Raw genomic sequence first — 19,673 nt, 5'->3', positions numbered from 1 at the left:
AAACGGAAGATAAACGTTTATCCCTTCAAAATAAAAGGCTGAAATGGAAACGTGGAGAATAAGAAATATGCAAATCTGTGACATGTACTTAAAAGGAAGCTAAGCCACGTTTTAAAATAAATAAATATTCACCTTGGTCGAATTGCTTAACCCAACTTTCTTTCCTCGTTAATAGTTGTCTTACTATGCAAATCTTAACCGGAAGCTTTAGTTTTCCTCCGGCTAGCTTGATGATCTCACCAGTCCTATCAAACTTCAGTCACTGGGATCTCACGTCGCTCTGTTTGCTACTGTCTCTTTGCGATGGAGCGGAAAGTTGCTCGGGAATTTCGGCACAAGGTAAGAGATAAACATTAGTCCGATTAGTCGCATAGATATATCCTTTTATTTGATCTTAAGTTGACATAAAAAAAGCTCCTCTCCTACCTGGTTTATCCCCTCACCGGCTCAGGTGTCTCTTTCTCTGGGACGTTAGGCCTGACCGAAAGCCTCATGAAAACAAACAAACAAACAGTTAAAATCCTTTAAATTGTTTCTGTTAAAACGCTACTTTTTGAAGAACAAATCAAAAAGCATGTTTCTAACTCAAATCTAAAATTGATATTGTGTGTGAGAGTGTCTTCTGGGGAACATATAACATATAATTAACTATTTAAGCCCATAGGAGAAGTAATAGACAACACTATAAGAGTTGCACATAGATTAATGTGTTTTCATTCAACCAAAATAAGTGGTTTCCTTGGGTTGTTTATTATTAGACGAATTTCATAGGGATCTTACAGTCCCAGCAACTGTTTTGTTGGATTGTACTTAAAGGCATATCTCCTATTAGTTATGAACACAATATGGGCTTCAGTGGATCTATTTTCCTTTAAAGCTTAAATGTAAGTATATTCTAAGAAGCTATATAGAAGGACATCCTTAATGTACCTGTCTATGCCTCTTCAAGATTATGTAAACATCATACAGCTGAGGTCCAAGGTGCAATAAATGCTATTTAAATGTGTGGCTTTATGAATCAAGCATAATTTATACCATGTTTTTGTGGTTGGTGTTGGCACATAACAGCCCTGAAATGATAACTATGAGTACAAAATAACAGGCGATGGAAACATGATATCTTCAGTGTATGTAGGGATCCTCGGACAGCCATCTGTGCTGCACTCAGGCAGGCAGTGTCACATATTACAGGCGCTTCACAAAGGGCAAATTAGCATTAGATAATGCAGAGCGTGCCAGAGATGAGCAACTGAGCGAAGAGATGGGACAATTTACGAGTTTAATTGGAGGCTAAGGGACAAGGGGCTAAGGGACAAGGCACAATGGGGCTTTGTTTCTTTTTAGGACATTATCATAGTCCCTTTTTCATTATGTGAAAACAATCTGAAGCTCCAAACTGAATGGTGCACTTTTTAAAATTGGTATGTGACTGAGCAATTCTATCTTTCCTTATTGGTTTATGGTGCCAAAGTCTGCATGAAGGAGCGGCCGGCTGTGCCTCACTGCCCTGAGCAGAAGATATTTATGACAATCATAAATGTGATGTCACACACACACACACACACACACACACACACACACACACACACACACACACACACACACACACACACCCCAACATTATACACACGTGACTGAATGTGCGTGTGTACATCCGTTGTTTGCAGATCTGTGTTTGAGTCTGTATGGCATAAGATGTGGTGTGCGTGTGTGAATGTTCACCTCAGTTTGTGTCAGAGATGTAAGATGACACTGCTGACCTTCCTCCTTCAGCCTCTCCTCCACTGTTCTGCCATTATTCTCTCCCAGTAGTTTGATGGTTAGGGTAGGGCTGTCCATTACACCTGCTTCAGTCCAAGGAGTCTCATCATCCTCAAAGCTCTGAAAAAACACCTCAGGTTGGGTTTGAGGAGCATTTTGTAGTTTGGGAACAATTTAGAAGGACTTAAAGTGAAATGTGTTATATCAGTGATTGGCCAAAGCGTTTCCTCAAAACCATTCTGTTGCAGCTGAGCCGCCATCAGGTTTGTATGACTCCTACACACACACACACACACACACACACACACACACACACACACACACACACACACACACACACACACACACACACACACACACACACACACACACACACACACACACACACACACACACACACACACACACACACACACACACACACACACACTGATGGCTCACCCCCCTATGGTGTTGACAGGACCACAGCAGAGAGGTACAATGTGTGTTTGATTCAGCAGTGAGAGGAACATTGGCACCAGATGTTTGTCCTTTCTTGCAGGTGGAGCTGCTGATTGAAAATGAAGCAGAGAACGATTACTTGTATGATGTCCTCCGCATGTATCACCAGTGAGTACCAGTGGTTTAATTGTCTGTAGACCTGCGTAAAAGTTGAATTTCCTTTGTTGATTTGTCTCTGACATACAAATTGTGTTCATTTTCAGGTATATAGTCCTCTATGAAAGAAATGCTTGATAGTTTTGTGTCCTTAACATTTTGAAGCAGAACTGATCAAAAGTGTTGCTAGTTGAACTCATGTGGCATTTCAAAAAGATAGTATAATCTAAGATAAAATTCTAGATTTGTTCATAATTTCAACTTGCTCTCTGTTGCCATTTAACCTCTACCTGATCATCGACAACTTTTCTACTCTATGTATAGTTTCCAAAAGCTCTTTATCATGTCAACCTTGTTGTGATGCACACAGACCTCTCCAGGTTAAACTCTGTGCTCAATCATGGTTTCTGATAACAGCCTGGCCTGGAGGGCTGGGATGGGGGTGCACTGGAGGGGGGTGGGGGGGCTAAAGGTCTAGGTTTCCATTAATCTTTGTACTGAGCCAGAGCTCTGTGGCACCAGCGGTTAAGCCTATGATCAGTTTCCACTGTGCTCCGACAAGCTTGGCCAGTTATCCACAAAAGCTCTTTTTATGTTCATCCTCCAAACAGGGCTGAAATAGCGCTTATTAATAATTTAAAGAGGAGGCCAGGTGGACAGATTTTACACAGTAGCTTTTAATTTGCTGCCTTAATTGCTTTTGAGTTGTAAAATATGGATTATTGTGTTGCCTTCTTCCATCAGCATTTAGAATTGACCACACTTGAGTCAGTGTTGTTTTGGTGTGAAAACTACAAGTTTGAAGTAGAAAGAAGTGAGCTTAGCAGACCTCTGTAGCGAGATCCTTATGCTTAAAATATACCCAAACAAAATGTAACTTCTCAAGTTGCAGTGTGGGTAATGTAGGCACCAGGTTTTGTTAAGGAAGAAGCTTCTGTTGATACTAAATAGTTAATTTAAAAAACTGTCCACCATAAGTCCGACAATCTAATAGAAGTGATATGTTGAATTAGTGTAGTACTCTTTAGGGACACCTTTAATACTTTTAGTCTTTATTACATTCAGTGTCCCTAAATCTGACAATTTAAAGTATTATATGTGCATTATTAAAACGATAGATATCCATATTCATAAGTGTGAAAAGCCTCTCAAAGAGCAACTTCGGGAACCTAAAACTTTACCGTTCAGTGCTCTTGAGTGAAGAAATCCTCAGGCTATAGCAGCAGACTAACATTAACACACAAATAAATATAACAACCAAATAACTTTGAAAAGTCAACAGTATGTTTTTGGTGTAATATCAGGTGTTGTATCAAATTATATTGTTAGGTTTTTCTCCAGCCCAGGTTCAGTTTATTCTAAAGTCTGCTTTAATTTCACTTAATAAAAGTAAATACTATATTTATACTAAATCATATTTTTACCTTTCCAGAAGGTAGAAGTCATTCTGTATGAAGAACATGAACTTAAAGACATATTTATTCCCCTCTTCTCTCTCAGGTCGATGGATTTGATAGTGTTGGTGGGGGACCTGAAGCTGGTCATCAATGAACCGAAGCGCCTGCCGTTGTTTGACGCCATCCGACCTCTCATCCCCCTCAAACACCAGGTGGAGTACGACCTGCTGACCCCGAAGAGGTCACGGTGAGTGAAGCATGATAGACTCATGTCCTGCTACTGGTACTGGTGTGAATGTCGTGTGTAACACTCATGTGTACATAATATAATACGTCATATATAGAAGATCTGACTATGCAATAATATCCCTGAGCGGCCCTACTTCTTCTGTGTTGTTCTTGGTTCCATTCTTCTTTCTCCTTGTCTAAATCTTACCTGGCTCGCACATCCTGTTTAATCTCTTCCTCTCTCCTGTGCAGGAAGCTGAAAGAGGTGAGATTGGATCGGACACATCGTGATGGACTGGGTCTGAGTGTCCGAGGAGGGCTTGAGTTTGGCAGCGGTCTTTATATATCACAGATTGTCAAAGACGGTCAGGCTGGGAATGTCGGCCTTCAGGTACGCACGAGAGTGTTAACTGTTGTGTTTCCCCCATCCTTTATGTTACTCTGTATGTGTTATATTCCTAAAACACTAAATGCTGATTGTAGTTAAAGTAAACACATATATTGTGCTTCATAAATGTTTGTAAGTATATTACATGTCACCTTATCAGTAAACTTATTAATTTGTATATTATAAAGCATTACCCACTGTTGTTTCAGTAGATACAATAAATTGTAATGATCCCTATGTGTCCGAGGCGTGTGTCATAATACCAGAATCCAATAGGTGGGGTAAATCACCAAGTTTTACATTTCTTACAGTTTGCTTGTTAGTCAATGTTGGTCCAGTTTAAACTAGATGGACATTGAATACAATAAATACAATAAAAAAAAAAGTATTTATTTGGATGAGACCAGAAAATACCTGTCAGATATTGTGACTTGCAATCCATTTTTTAACTAAATCCTAAGTATTCTGCCGTCTAACATCTGGATAAAAAACAGAAATACAGTCAATAAAGCATTGCAGCATCACTACTCCATCTTGTGAAAATGTTAAGGGAAAAAACACTTTTTTTAAATGATGCGTCATTTGAAAGAATACTGCAATATGCCGTTGTATGCTTTTATAATCTGCTTAATGACCTGCCTAAAGTAGATGTGCTTGTTAAAACAGCCATACAAATTAATTGATACAAATAAATCAGGATAGAAACAACAGGACAGAATAAAAACAACATGTACATATGTGGTAACATTGTTCATGATTATGTTGACACGTGCTAGCCAAGCTCAGTTATGTTAGACATCTAATATAAATAGTTGACACAGATCCGATCCAAAGGTCATTTTGTGGCTGGTATATGCAACAGATAGGGATGTAAATGGTTGGAGAACCAATAACTTCATCTCTGACTTAACTTGATATATTGAAGTGAAGGTGTCACTCATAATATCCCATCCTGTGTTGATTTATAGGTTGGTGATGAGATTGTGCGCATCAATGGATACTCCATCTCCTCCTGTATCCACGAGGAGGTCATCAGCCTCATCAAGACCAAGAAGATTGTGTCACTCAAAGTCAGGCGTACGTCAAACACAAAAACTCATTTTCCATGTGCATCAATATGAGTAATGTTTTTCCCCGAAGTCATCATTCATTCATTTTACTTGGTGTTTTTTTTGTGCAGATGTGGGGATGATCCCAATCAAAAGGTAAACACATTTATATCCTTAATAGAGCCGCAACGATAGTTTGATAGGTTAAATTAACAATAATTGCCATTCCTTATTTAATTTTTTTTTTTAGCGATTTACTGTTTTCTTTGGTTTTATATCACCTTCAACTGAATATCTTTGGTTTGGGATGGACAAAATATGACATTAAAATACTTTGACTTTGAGAAACTCTCACTTTTTCCTGATATATTTTCTTATAGATCAACATCAATCTAGAAATAATCCACAGATTAATCTACAATGAAATCAAATCATTAGCTGCAGTCCTGCTGTTAATATAGTTTACATTTGCAGATTTGTATTTATTATTTTCTTTTATTTGCATTTTAAGAAATTATTCACGAAGCATGCATAACAAAATTAACACATATAGATACATAAATTAACTACATAACAGTTGACAAATCCGTAAATAAATAATAATAATAATAACAATACAAATAAAATAATGGATACAATATTAATTAATTATTAATATTTTGCTGATTTAATGGTGAAATGTGGGGCTAAAGAGCTGAGATCTCTGTGTTCTTATCTGTTCTCTTTTTCTCCAGGTCATCAGAGGAACCTCTCAAGTGGCAGTTTGTCGACCAGTTTGCATCTGAGTCAGGGGTAGGAGACAGATTTATTTATTTATTTCAGTTTCAAAATGTGTATCTCAACTGCAGACATCTCACAGACTTTTTATTTCTGCCACAGGAGAAAAAAAACAGCATTGCAGGCTTGGCGTCCATTGGAGGCAAAGAAATCAAGGAGAAGAAGGTCTTCCTCAGCCTGGTGGGCACCAAGGGGATGGGCATCAGCATCTCCACTGGTCCCACCCAGAAACCTGGTATCTACATCAGTAACGTCAAGCCAGGCTCCCTTTCGGCAGAAGTTGGACTGGAGGTGATTGTTTAAAATAGCCAGAACGTCTCGATGAAACTAAGATACATGCCTGCTGTAAACAAGATCTCTCTCATCCCAAAATGTAGGTTGGAGACCAGATTGTGGAAGTGAACGGGGTGGATTTCACCAATGCGGACCACAAGGAGGTAAATAGTGCTTAACTTAGTCCACTTGCAGTAATGGCGGCTAGAGTCCTAAGTTGTTTTTATTGTGACCAAGACATATTATTTGGTACATTTGGTCCTTTTTATCCAAAGCACCCAATGAGTGCATCTGTTTAAACTGTGCCTGGGCCACTGGCAATGTTTGTTCTACTTGTCAGCTCATTGAGCCAAATTAGTATTTAACCAGCCAAAATGGTTTTGCAAAAGTAAAAAGAAAAACATCCTCCATGCACTGTTTGTTATTTGCCAAGGGAGAAAACAAAGCCTGCAGGATTTACCACAAGTCTGAGATCATTTCACACCCGGATACACTTTAGATTACACATACTTCACACAGGCCATGCATTTCTCTGAGACTGTCATTAATGTAAAACCCTTCATTTTATTCATCAAATATAACCTCAAAATGAAGGGGCCTTATTTTTTGTTATTATGTCCCCAGGCTGTGAGAGCCCTGAAGAGCAGCCGCAGCCTGACCATTACTGTTCTGACAGGAGCTGTAAGTACACTCTCACTGCGTTATGCTTTGTAAAGAAATAATGAGACATTTTTAGAGGAATCCAATACTTTGTGGTCTTTTGAAGCTCGACTCAAAACTCTGTGAGTATTGTTGAATTCATTCTCAATGCCACACCACGGAAATACAAGTATATATATATATATATTGTTCGGCGGAGAAACTAACAAAATGAAGATTTTCCACCACGGTCAAACTTTTTCAGCACATCCATGAATCTCCATGGTGACTGTCTTGCTATCTTAACAGCTTTATTAGGGCCCGAGCACTTCGTGCTAGGACCCAATGGCGTCCTAGCACGAAGTGCGAGGAACCTATTGTTATTAAGATTAAAGTTTACCAAGGTCTTGCTTTTTGGTTGAAAACAATAAAAGCTACAGTAGAAAAAAAAGGTTTCAGATTTAGCTAGAGTTAAACGTAGATTCCTGTTATAATGACTTTGCTTTATGTCAATAATGCCACATACTTAAAGACTTATTTTCTTTCAGACTTCTGCCAGTGTGATTGCTAAATAAACATTGGTAATACATGTTTCTCTATATGTTTTTAAAAGGAAATACAAGGTCTTCAAACCTGCAGAAACCTTGGTATATAATATGGCTTGCTGTGTAAATAGTGTTTGGGATCAGAGAATCATTTGTAGATAAGAAAGAAAAAGAGTTGCAGGTAACATCTGAGTGAACACCTTAGGATACATAAACATCCGCCTTCTCCTCCTTTGCATTCAAGCTACACAGATTCAAGTGCTTTTGTTTTGGAGACATCTCTTTATCCAGTGTGTGCCTCAGCCTGTCTGTCTCCAGGAGAAACATCTATCATCAGTGGAGTCACACGGCAGGTTGTTGCCCCGGGACTCGGTGATGGCCACTGTAACCTCTTATCTCCCGTTTCACTTGATGCCTGTCCAATGCATTTCTTTGTTTGCATTTTAAGTAAATATTTCAAACTTCATACATAGCAGTGTTTCTATTGTGTTCTCTATATATTTTAGCATGTATACACCGTCATCATCTGTATTAGAAGAACTACTCAGATCTTATATTTTGATGAAAGTAGAAACATACAGTGTTGAATAACTATACAAGTCCTACTTTTGTTATTGAGGAAAGTTCAAAAATTACCCCAAAAGTACCCACGTTGAAGAATGGATCATTTAAGAATAATACACTATTTTTGGGAGTTAAGAAGTCTGCGGGCCCCTGCTGTACACGGTGTGTGTCCCTTATCATCGCCTCTCTCCCCCTCAGGGCAAGGAGCTGTTCATGACCGATGAGGAGCGTCTGGCGGAGGAGTCCCGCAGGGAGGTGGACCGGCAGGAGCTGATGCACCAGAAGAGAGTGGCCCTGGAGACTAACAAAATCGTTAAAGAGCAGCAGGAGAAGGAGAGGCAGTGAGTGGACCACACAGAGAGAAATGTTTTATTGTGTTATTGTTGTATATTGAAGAATAATGACAGTATCCAAGTCTTTGTAATGAGCTATAAGAGATATAAGTCCAAAAAGTTAAGGTAGTGCAATATACATTTATTTAGTTTTAAAAAAGGAATTGTCAGTCACAACACAAACAAGATTAACCCTTTATGAATTGTCATTTATAAAGTGTCTAAGATAGAATTTCTATTTAAAACTGAGCTCATGGTTGTGGCCCCCCGCTCGGGAAGGTTGGAGATCTGCTCCTCAACATCGACGGTTCCATCATCTCACCATCCCCTCAGGTCCGCAACCTTGGCGTTGTATTGGATTCAACCCTTTCATTTCAGAACCATATCAAGTCAGTATCAAAATCAGCCTTCTTCCACCTCAGAAACATATCCAGACTCCGGCCATCACTTTCCGACTCTGTTGCAGAGAAGCTCATTCACTGTTTCATTAGCTCCCGCCTGGACTATTGTAACGGACTCCTGTCCGGGGTTCCCAGCAAAACCCTGGACAGGCTCCAGTACATCCAGAACTCAGCTGCCAGGGTTCTCACACGCACCAAGCCCTGGCAGCACATCACCCCCACTCTCTTCAACCTCCACTGGCTCCCGGTCAAGTCCCTCGTCACCTACAAGTCCCTCCATGCCCTCTCCCCTCAGTACCTCACAGAGCTCCTCCACCCTTACATCCCGTCCCGCACCCTTCGATCCTCAGGCTCCGACCTGCTCTCCATTCCCCATTCACGCCTCCGCTCCCTTCGGGGACCGTGCCTTCAGTGTCGCTGCCCCCACCCTCTGGAACTCCCTCCCTGCAGAAATCCGTAACGCCCCTTCTCTGAACATCTTCAAATCAACCCTGAAAACTCATCTGTTCAACAAAGCCTTCCAACATTAACTCACTCTTTCCCCCCCTGCAATGTAACACTTCCATTTATTTTATGTTTTGTCCTTATATGTTTCTTTGTTAAGCGACCTTGGGTTGATGAAAGGCGCTATATACATTTAAGTTATTATTATTATTATTTAAAACCAACGAATGACTGATCTTTCTCACACATACACATTTCCTTACAGTTCATAATCCAAAGTAGCGTTGCGATTTAAGTAGCTTCAACCTTGGCTGCTCAACCAATGACTTACATTTTCTTTCCTGTATGAAAAGCAGTACAAAACTGGAACAGAAGAAAGAATGGACTGAGTACAAGTGTTGTTTTTTTGGCAGTTGGCTGACATGTTGATACAGCTCAATACAAAAATCCACTTTCAGCTGGAAGGCTCAGCTTTTGTAATTAACTTGGGGAATACTAACATGCGACAATATGAGACTGAAATCACCCAATAGCATTACTTGACTTCCCTACACCACAACACAACACAACAAAGAAACAGAGTACTCTACATATGGGAACAAATGTAATTTCCCTGTCAACTAGGCATGTGCTTCACAAACACCCATCTACATAAATCATGTGAGAAGAAAGTAAACAGGTTATTTTATATTGCTCACCTCCTACATCGATACATAGATTTATATCCTCGCATTGTTGTCAGTGCTTTGATCAAGCAATGTCTTAAACAAATATTAAAGTCATATTTTATGTTGAAAGCCTGTGGTACAGCAGTTTTATTTTGTATATGTATCATGTGTTTAACAGGAGAAAGATGGAGATCAATCAGAAAGCCGCAGAGGAAGAGGATCGCTATAAAAAAGAGATGGAGAAGTAAACAGCTGATTTATTGTTCTATAAAAGTGCCAATTCAGTATTATTTTGGCTGGTAAAAAAACATCTCTCACGTGTTTTGTTGTCCTCTGCAGGATTGAGGCTGGGGAGAAGAAGCACAACAGAGAGTGGGATGAGGACTGGGGAGCCAAAGACAGGCCCAAGAGCCCTAAGAGCCCGTCCCCAGCCCCACCTGAGACAAAAAACGCCAAATCCAAGAGTTCACGTAAGGCCAGATCTGTCTTCTCCTGAACCTATATATTTACATTTTCTCTGACACTATAGAGTTTTAGACGTTGCTCTTGCCTGGGTTTCACCTTATATCCCCTCCTCTCTTTTGCACGCTCTCTGTGTCTCTTCCTGTCGCCTCTGTGTGCTGTACTGCTTTTTACATACTCTCCGGTAAGCTGACGAAGCCAGCTCCCTCACAGAGGAAGACACCGAGGAAGAACAAGTGAGTCTGGAGCCTCAGCTGCCATTGTCTCAGCTGGCGTGGGAGGATGTTTGTACACACAGAAAAGTGCAAGATTTCCTTTGACAACCAAAATGTAACCTTTGGAGAGTGTGTTTTCAGTGTCCTTTGAGTAGCATTCTCTTGTTAGATGCTGCTGAAGGATACAAATGTTTTAGCAGTTGAATGCTGCCTTTCTTCAAAAAACTAAACGCAGGGATGCGTCTTTGGATGTTATTCAGAGTGCCTGAATGGAGCAGGTTTAATCTGCTTCTCTCATTCTTATCTTTGAGTGCTGTGTTTTGGTTCTCTAGTGTTATGTTTCTATAGAGTTTGCTAAGAATCTGTTCTAACCTTGGACGAGTTTAACAAAGTTGTGAGAGTGACCTGTTTTCATCTCCACCCTTAGCATTCGGCTGGTTTTATCGCTATGAGGGAAAACTGCCTTCACTCCGCAAGGTACTGTCCCCAGCCTGAGTTCAGTGTGGTGTGGCTACAAAGGAAATATGAAAGGTTGTTGTGTCATCCGGACTAAGATGCTGTTGCATATTCAAGCCCTTTTTGTTCTAAGAAATATCTAGAAAACTTCATGGTGTTTACTGGGCTTTTTATCGGTCATCACAGCGTGGTCTCAATATGTATTTCTGCATGTCATGCTGCCTGGTTTGGAGTTGCAGTTGTGTCTGCTTCTAGTTGACTATTTTGACTACCTGATGATAGAAAGGAGAGAAGAAGAAGAAAAAGAAAAAGGTGTCCAACACGGACACGCTGCAGGAGCTGAGAAAGAACAAGAAGGAGATGGAGTTTGAGCTGAAACTCGCCAAGGAGAAGGAAGAGATGCATGAACGAGAGAAGCAGCTGAAGATCAATCGGCTGGTTCAGGAGGTACAAAAAGAGGGGCTTACCAAAGCGATAATAAACAACTGATATTTCAAATGTACTTCATCGCAACTTTCAGAGTTTCAAGTTTTGGTTTTATCTAAAAGTAACCACAATGTCTCTCACTCAACAACGCTGCTATATTCTGACGCTGCCTCAGGTCTCAGAGACGGAGAGAGAAGACCTGGAGGAGTCGGAGAAAGTGCAACACTGGGTGGAGCGTCTCTGCCAGACTCGGCTGGAGCAGATATCCTGCGTGGAGAATGAATCCCCAGAGGTACAGAGTGAGACTGTCAAAACCTGTCTGCACTCGGAGCTATTCACAGTGTTTGGCTTTTCCATATACTGTCTCATTCATTCTCCTTTTTTTGATAGGGCTCTCAGCATAGCATTGATACTAGTATTAAGGGAACACCTTTCCGCCATTACCGTTACCGTTGACTTTTCGGATGAGCGAAATGACAGGAAAAGGAGGCCCTTTACACCACTATGAGTCCCTCCGTCACACTTATTTTTTGTATGTACTGTAGAGTTGGACAAATCATTTTTCACCTGCTAGTACCTCAAAACTTAATTTATTTTCCAGCAAGTGAAATCTGAAGTTAAGTAAAAGAGAGAAGTAAAATGTGACTGAATTGTGAAGTTACACAAAAAGATGCACAAAAAATGACCACACTCTTATCAATCCACTCCCATCTTTTATATTGTACATAGTGTGGACTATGTTTTTGCTCAAAGGGTCTTCATTATGTTACCGCAGAGCATTTGTAGTAAGATGACAACATGCCGACTCAAAACTAGAGCCAATCTTTTCCAGAGGTGAACAAAATATGCGTTTGTCTACTTCAGTTTGGAATTGCTCCAAATGGAATGGATTCTAAAGTAGCTTTACCTCAATCCTGCTGATGAACAGACAAACAAACTAGAGACATAACCTCCTGGGCGCAGGTAATAAAACAAGAAGAATGAGACACTAATCTGCAGGAGAGAATTTATGGATGTGTGTTTTCCTCCCGAGTTGTATATTCTCAACAGGAGAATTAACATTTTTCATTTTGACTTCAAGCTCTCCCCCCCACGCTCCCCCGTTGCGGCGCCCCGAGTGAAGCGCTTCCCTGGCGGCCTCCACCTGGCCACCACTGATCTGGATGATATTAACCTGGATGACGTGGATCAGAGCCTGAGGGGTCCTCTGAAGAGACTGGCCCCCACCCAGCCCAGCACCAGCTACCCTCCCCCTCCCTTGCCTCTCCCTCCACCCTTACCCAAGCTAAACCCCACAATACCCAACTACTCCCCTCCGTCCTCTCGAGCATCCCCACAGCGACGCCCTCCCTCCCCACCCAGCGCTAGAAAACCTCCCTCTGCTCCGTCTACTCTACCCAACAAAGGACGAAGGCCTCACCCACAATCTCTGCCTCCCCAACACCCTCGCCCGCCTTCCTCCCAATATCCTCCTCCGTCTCAGTCGTCGAGGCCTCCGTCCTCCCCACAGCCGGCTCCACGGCCTCACCCCCCGCCCCCCCCCCTCCTCCGCCCCCGCCTCCCCCTCCGCCGCCACCACCACAACACCCAGGAGATAGAGTGGGAACCCTCGGCGGGTACCGGCAGCATCAGCATCACCACCAACACCAACACCATCAACACCCCCCCAGTCCTCCGGGGCAAAGGAGTGAGTGGGAGTCAGGCGGCTATCTCCCAAGAGGGGGGATGTACTCGTCCAACACCAGTGAGATGTCCTACCCCTCCAGTCCAAAGGTTGGAGACCCTCATGTGACGGACGTGCTGTGATTTGTATTATTGTCATGGATTGTTTTCCACCTATGAAAATGCAAAGCTAAGTCGATGCATTTTCAAGGCTGCAAAGCTCAATTCTCTTGAATGCTTAAGGGTGTGTGCATTCATGTCTTGTTTTATTTATTGGGATGTTTTATGCAGGAAGAGAGAGCGATACAAGGTAGAGCAGGACTGAACTGCGAAGGCATTGATTCTAATTGTTATTGGTGTTTGCCTTATAGCTGTGTGGATTGTTTAAGTGTGAAGTGCTGATGAAAGCAGTCTGCTTTGGAGATGATTTATATTTGTTATATGTTTGCACGCGTTTGCACATTAGCATTTCATAAGATATGTTGAAACCAGCCTGTGTGTGTGTGTGAGTGTGTTGCACTGATATTCCAGCCGTGCTCTCTACTGTATGTGCCAGGGGGCTTAATGATTCATCTTATTTCACTGTGGTTCAGATAATGAGAAATACCTCTCATGCCAGTCGTGTTTCCGGTGCAAGCACCCCCTTGGTGAGTGTCTTTCTGTAAAAGATCCATTTGTAGGACAACTCAGCTTTATGCGTTTGTCAAATCCTAGCCAAACCAGATGCTTTTGTTTTCAAAGGACTTACTGAATGAACACACTGTTTGAATCAACATAAACTCAGCTGTTCCATGAAAACGTGGTCTTTCCTCAATAGCAACTAGCTCCTAGTCCCCCAAACCAGAGGCGTCAGATGACCCCTGTCATGTCTAAACCCGTCATGCTGCCGCAGTCCCAGACCCAGAGAGCAGACCCTCTCAGACCTACGCTCCGTTCAGAGGCCCTGGTAGGAAACACACCACACACTCAAATCTTCTCTCATTCAGTGTAATAAGTTAATTAGACATTCAGACATCTGACACAGCGTGCCCTCAACTGTGTGCGAGATTATTCTCCGCCTCTTTAGCGAGTCCTATTGAATTTTCCAGACTCTCCAGCTGTTCCCAATCTGTCATTTTCACATCCCACAGGGGAGCCATTTCATGCTCAACTGCTTTTATTTTGGAGAAACACTTTTCAGTACTGTGCTGGCATTTATACACCTGAAAAGATAAACTACACAATTCTACCATCAGTTCAGAAGCTCCTCTGCAGCTGGAGGTGAAACGCCCCGCTGAGAGGCACCTTGACTGAGGGAGAGGGAGGGGGTGCCATAAATCACTCACTTTCCCCTCACGTGTTTTCCCCTAGTAGCTACAGTAGTTTACACTGCTGCAGCACACTATACTGCTGCATATAAAAGCAGGTTTACATGTTTTATTTAAGTTGAATCGTTAATATTGAACCCAAAGATACGTTTTGTGCAGTATATTACCCAATTCTGAGGGTCCATGTGTTTATCAGCATGGAGAAAAGGGCCAATTAAGTTTAGGATACGGTTCATAATAGTCTATATTACTAGGCCTCCCATGGGAGTAGCAGTGGAAGGAGTCATAAGGCTTTCTTCCTGTCCCCTACATCCCATTCTCATGAAAGCAGTATGTCCGGAACGCCTGAAGAGAAATTCATCAAATTTCGCCCAGACATCCACTTAAACTTTAGGATTAACTGATTAAGATTTGGTATCAACAAGTCAATGTCACTTTGACCTTTTTGCAATAACTCAAGAATGTATACACTTAAAACTTTCAATCTGAGGGAACAGCGGAGAAGTCAGGGTTTGTTTTCATTTGTTCGCTAAAAGTTATTTCATGGTCTTGTGTTTCAGCCTCAGGAAATGCTGAAACGGATGGTGCCTTTCAACTCGTCTTTTAAATCTAACAGCAAACGACAAGTAACCCATAACCATCTGTTGATTTGTTATTACTCTTGAGTGCGTTTTCTGCTGTTCTTTCTGCATTGGTTTGTCTGTGCTCACACATAAGGTTTTCTCATTATTGCCTGTCATGGCTCTTCCTTCCTATTTTGTCCTCATTTTCCTTGGATGCATTACTGCGGGGTAAACTGTACACGAGAGGGTTTCTATTGATTTGGAGAATACTATAGTGACATACAGTGTGGGAATTGATGTCAGTGTTACTGCAGTTATTGGCTTTGATCTTTACTGGCAACAGATGGTTTGTTCGTCATGTACTGACTTCTGATCTGTTTTGGTTGGTTACGTGAGCATTATGAAAGTGATGAGGTTGTTTTTTTGTACCTCCGCAGTCTCTTTGAATTGACTGTATTTATTGTTTGGAAAACCACATCACTTAGTTTGTTTTGGCTGATTTCAACTGCTGACTCCAGCCACAACAAATCAAAACCTATAAAAGAAACGGACCAGTGTTGAGTGTTCGAGCAAAACAACAGGAAATGAACAGTTAGATTAATATGAGTTTATTCTGCAAAGAGAAAAATGGCTCTGGCTTTGTCCAGTTTCCTACCTTTAAAATTAAATTGTCGCCAACTCCGTTAGAAAGGATTTTCTGTGTGTGCGTTTCTATTAATTCGTCCTGTCATCATTGAATTAAAGTGTGAGGCTTCGAGAGCCACTGTGCTTTTTGAATTAATGTCCCTGAGTGTTTCCATGGTTTCTGTTTATTCAGGGTGATATTAAAATGTTTACATAGAATTGGTTGTCAAAGGAAATCTGAGCACTTCATTCTATGACTTTCACCAAGATTTCTTTGAAATTCTCCTTTCATTGTGTCGCTTGTTAACCACCTATTGATGTGTTTTTAATTGATTATCTTTCAGGGATTTCAGAAATACGAGGAAGAATTTGATCCCTACTCAATGGTATTGTATGCATTTCAAATGAAAGACGTACTCGGCTAACATATTTTACCTTCTGCTTAGTTTAAATGTCAACTTTCTGTGTCTGATAGGATGTATTACCTGCTGTGGCTAAAGTTTCTTTAGGTTACAAAGTGTGTGTGCTATAGGCCTACGCATGGCAGCCATTTTGAATTATGTCTGACTAGAAATGGTTCAAAACAGTATTACTTCAACAGTTATATATATTATTATTATAATATTTGTTTTACCATTACTACAAAGCAATCACAGTGTTGTTTTGGGCTTTTCAACTTCCCTAATCCTTCTCTTGGTTCTAGTTCTCCCAGGATCAGATAGACGGGCGAGATGTAAGACGTCTAAGAATAAAAAAGGTACATCTTCTGCCTCACTCTAATATAATAAATCTCACATATTTCTTTATGTTCAATATTTTAAAACATGAGGATGGTGTTGATTGTTTTCAAGACCGGACATCTTGACATTGCTCTGGAGGGAGGTGCAGACTCTCCTTTGGGAAAGTTAGTGATATCCGCTGTGTATGAAGGTGGCGCTGCTGACAAGCACGGTTAGTTCATTTTTTGTTTTAAATATTAACTCACTGAAAAATCTATGTTACATTTAGATCCATGGACATTACAAAAAAGGCAAATGTGTTTTTTATTGAAAGCATTTTAAACATGGATGTGCCAGGGATTGACACTGGTTGCTGCTGGATGATGTTTCCCTTTGATAGTCTTCACGCAGGCTGTTAATCTCTGCAGCAGCTTCCCACTCAGTTTGCCATGAATGAAACATGTCTGGCAGTGAGCCATCTCTGATGTGTCTGCTTGTAGGTGGCGTAGTGCCCGGAGATGAACTGATGGCTGTGAATGGGAAGATCCTGCTTGATGCGACATTGACCGAGGGACAAAACGCTTTGGCACGAGCCTGGAACAGTGGAGGGGTATGACTCAGATTAAAGGAAAATGATGTGTCGTACTTCCATTCAAAGGATTATTTATGTTAACCACAGTAGCAACATCAGTATTGATTGTACTTAAACCCAGTCAACATTGATTGATTGTTTGTGTATGTCGTTGTCACACTTTTTTTTACATTTATAAAACATTTTATATTCACTCAAGCGGAAAATCAAAGTTAAAAGTTGTTTTTACCTTTAGGACTGGATCGATGTTGTGATCACCGTCTCCCCTCCGAAAGATTATGAAGATGAAGTGTAAGCATTCCTGATAATTATTTATTCACAAACATGTATGTGCATTGTGTATTAATTTGTTTTTGTGGATCTTTTATACAATTATTCAAATGTAAATCTGGGGCATTTGTGTGATAATTTAAGGCCAGAGGTTTCTCAATAGTTTTTTCCTTAGCCAAGGCCCCCTCAAAACATAGAGCAGATAACCAGGACACCCTCATGCATTATTGGAAATATTTGAAAAATACTTTTATATATTATAGGTTTATTTAGCCTATGTTTAAGAACAACACAAGACAAATGTATTAGTAACATATTGGACATGTAATCAGCATATTTACAGATATTAAAGTTGTAGATGTAAAGTAATCTGTGAACTATTATAGATTAAAACATTTGTTTATGTATTATATATTGTTATTAAACATTAGTGTTAAACTATGACTTTGGTGGGGAAATATATTTAAACTGAATAATTTGTAAAACCTGTGGCGGACCCTCTGGCAGAGTGCCACTTTGAGATTAAGGCCATAATCTAATGAAACTGGCCCAGTAGTTTACGTGTATGTGACAGTGTGGCTTTGTGTCTGTGTGTTTTTGAATATGTATGCAGCCCTAAGTCAGCATCAGTCAGTCCCACTGTGAACAGAAAGGTGTTTGAAGGCAGTGCAACACTGTACAGACACGGCTACCTCGTTCAGCACTAGCCCTCCCTCACCTCCCGGTAAACAACGTAGTCTTCAAAGATTCCTCTTCACTGCACGTCTCAGAGAGGAAGTTTGGTGTGGCATTGTTTTGTTTGGCCCCACTCTTTTTTTTCGAAAGCACACGTGACAGTGTCCCTGTCGATCAGAATAAAAAAAGCAGACTATTTTGGGATTTGTTTCCCACCTTTTGTCAAACTGTGATATCTACAGTATGTATTGCTTTAACAGTATGGACATTTCCAAGAAAAGTTAGTGTGAGAGTGAATATCTACAGCCTATGCAATTTTTCTATATACGAAAAATGTCTCGAGGCGTGTTCCTTTATTGCTGAAGAATGTGCTTTAGAATGATAAAGACATGTTATTCAAGTGAAGACATTTACAACTAATGTGATCGTTGACCCATCCCACTATATATCTGCCAAATATCTGACCCAGTGAGCCGCATATATCTCAATATGCGGTATTGTCCTGTGTCATCAGGTCATGGCCACTCTTTAAAGCAGGACTCCTGCCAGCCTTCAGCAGTTGTTCTGATTGATGTTGCTCCCTGGACTGTTACATGTTGTGACATACATAGACACTCAGTGACACCGGGTCATGCTGTAGCGAGGATTCCTCCTGTGCTACAGCAAACATCTATATGTTCCCAGGGTTATGATAACGTTTTAAAGGAAGCAGTTGTTGCCGTTTTGATTCCTGCATGTGTGTTGGTGTTGTGTTTATGTGCAGTGACTAAAGCAATCAAATTAGGAGAAATGTACAAAGTAAGCTTTTATTTGGTGCATTCTTATCTCACATGTTGTTAATTAATTCTTCTTTCTTCTCCTGCAGGACGTTCTTCTAGTCTCATCAACAGCCTGCCAAGAAAATCCACACTGATTAAGAAGCTTATCATTGTTAAGCTGAAATTGGTCCTTTGTTTTGACTCATCTGTATTATAGGCTCTTATAAAGCCTTGTGTCATGTTATCAAACTATTGACACCATAGGGTCAGTAAGCATCCTCACTGTCTTGTTTATTAAAGGATGATCCAGTCAATAATCAGTCGTCTTCAGCCTGTACATGGCTGACCTCTTTTTACATCCGCATGGCCATGCTCAGCATTCTCTTCAGACATGTGACTCATTCATCAGTATGAAAGGACGGGTTAAAACTGGCAAACTGTAATCAATAGCTGATGTCTAATCTGTCTTTTCAAAGCTCAATAAAAGACTGCTCCTCATCACAGAATTGAGTTTCTGTTGTGCGTACAGATTTCTTCTCCCCCTGCTTTGCATTTTTCATCACTACACTGCCAGGTTGGTGTTACAGAGAGAGAACAACATCTAGTTAGTGATTGTCGTAGTACAGACAGCCAGGACTATCAGCAGATTTTACACAGCATACATTTTCAGGAAAAGAAAAGAAGGGAAATTGAGATTCTACCTCATGACATACTTTCGCCTTCTCTATACTGTTTCACCAGCTCGGCTTAAATTGAGGTTGTGGAGCCATACAGCTTTGGAATGAAACGTCCACAGGGGGCAATAGTGCCCCTTATTGAATATCATTACACTCTAAGGGTTAGTCCCATCTGGATTTGTAATCCTGCTTTTAATTAACCCT

At 40.9% G+C, this 19,673-nt stretch overlaps 1 protein-coding gene across 2 annotated transcripts; it reads left to right on the top strand.

Annotated features, from left to right (window-relative positions):
* Nucleotides 1-255: 255 nt before the first annotated feature.
* ush1c (Usher syndrome 1C) lies at nucleotides 256-19,298 on the top strand. 2 transcript variants are annotated; one of them, XM_034142100.1, is made up of 23 exons: nucleotides 256-339; nucleotides 2,303-2,370; nucleotides 3,859-4,002; nucleotides 4,236-4,374; nucleotides 5,340-5,448; nucleotides 5,552-5,576; nucleotides 6,155-6,212; nucleotides 6,300-6,488; nucleotides 6,575-6,634; nucleotides 7,095-7,151; nucleotides 8,417-8,559; nucleotides 10,242-10,307; nucleotides 10,403-10,533; nucleotides 11,168-11,217; nucleotides 11,479-11,643; nucleotides 11,798-11,914; nucleotides 15,152-15,217; nucleotides 16,123-16,164; nucleotides 16,482-16,535; nucleotides 16,630-16,729; nucleotides 16,998-17,107; nucleotides 17,325-17,380; nucleotides 18,900-19,298. In XM_034142100.1, exons 1-23 carry the CDS (start codon nucleotides 304-306, stop codon nucleotides 18,910-18,912), a joined length of 1,998 nt encoding a protein of 665 aa, XP_033997991.1. In that variant the 5' UTR covers nucleotides 256-303; the 3' UTR covers nucleotides 18,913-19,298. The 2 variants fall into 2 exon arrangements, with proteins under 2 accessions (XP_033997991.1, XP_033997989.1); XM_034142098.1 differs by lacking the exons at nucleotides 11,168-11,217; nucleotides 11,479-11,643; nucleotides 11,798-11,914; nucleotides 15,152-15,217 and adding an exon at nucleotides 10,715-10,761.
* The last annotated feature ends 375 nt before the right edge of the window (nucleotides 19,299-19,673 follow it).

This window comes from Trematomus bernacchii, unplaced genomic scaffold (assembly GCF_902827165.1).
Source record: "Trematomus bernacchii unplaced genomic scaffold, fTreBer1.1, whole genome shotgun sequence".
Classification (NCBI taxonomy): Eukaryota; Metazoa; Chordata; class Actinopteri; order Perciformes; family Nototheniidae; genus Trematomus; species Trematomus bernacchii.
This window is presented reverse-complemented; position numbering and strand designations above follow the sequence as displayed.

Bases quoted from the DNA above. Each gene is read 5' to 3' on its own strand.
- ush1c (XM_034142100.1), top strand. From the start codon at position 304: ATGGAGCGGAAAGTTGCTCGGGAATTTCGGCACAAG. The intron at 16,536-16,629 runs GTACATCTTCTG...ATTGTTTTCAAG, and splicing joins GACGTCTAAGAATAAAAAAG to ACCGGACATCTTGACATTGC. The intron at 16,730-16,997 runs GTTAGTTCATTT...GTCTGCTTGTAG, and splicing joins TGGCGCTGCTGACAAGCACG to GTGGCGTAGTGCCCGGAGAT.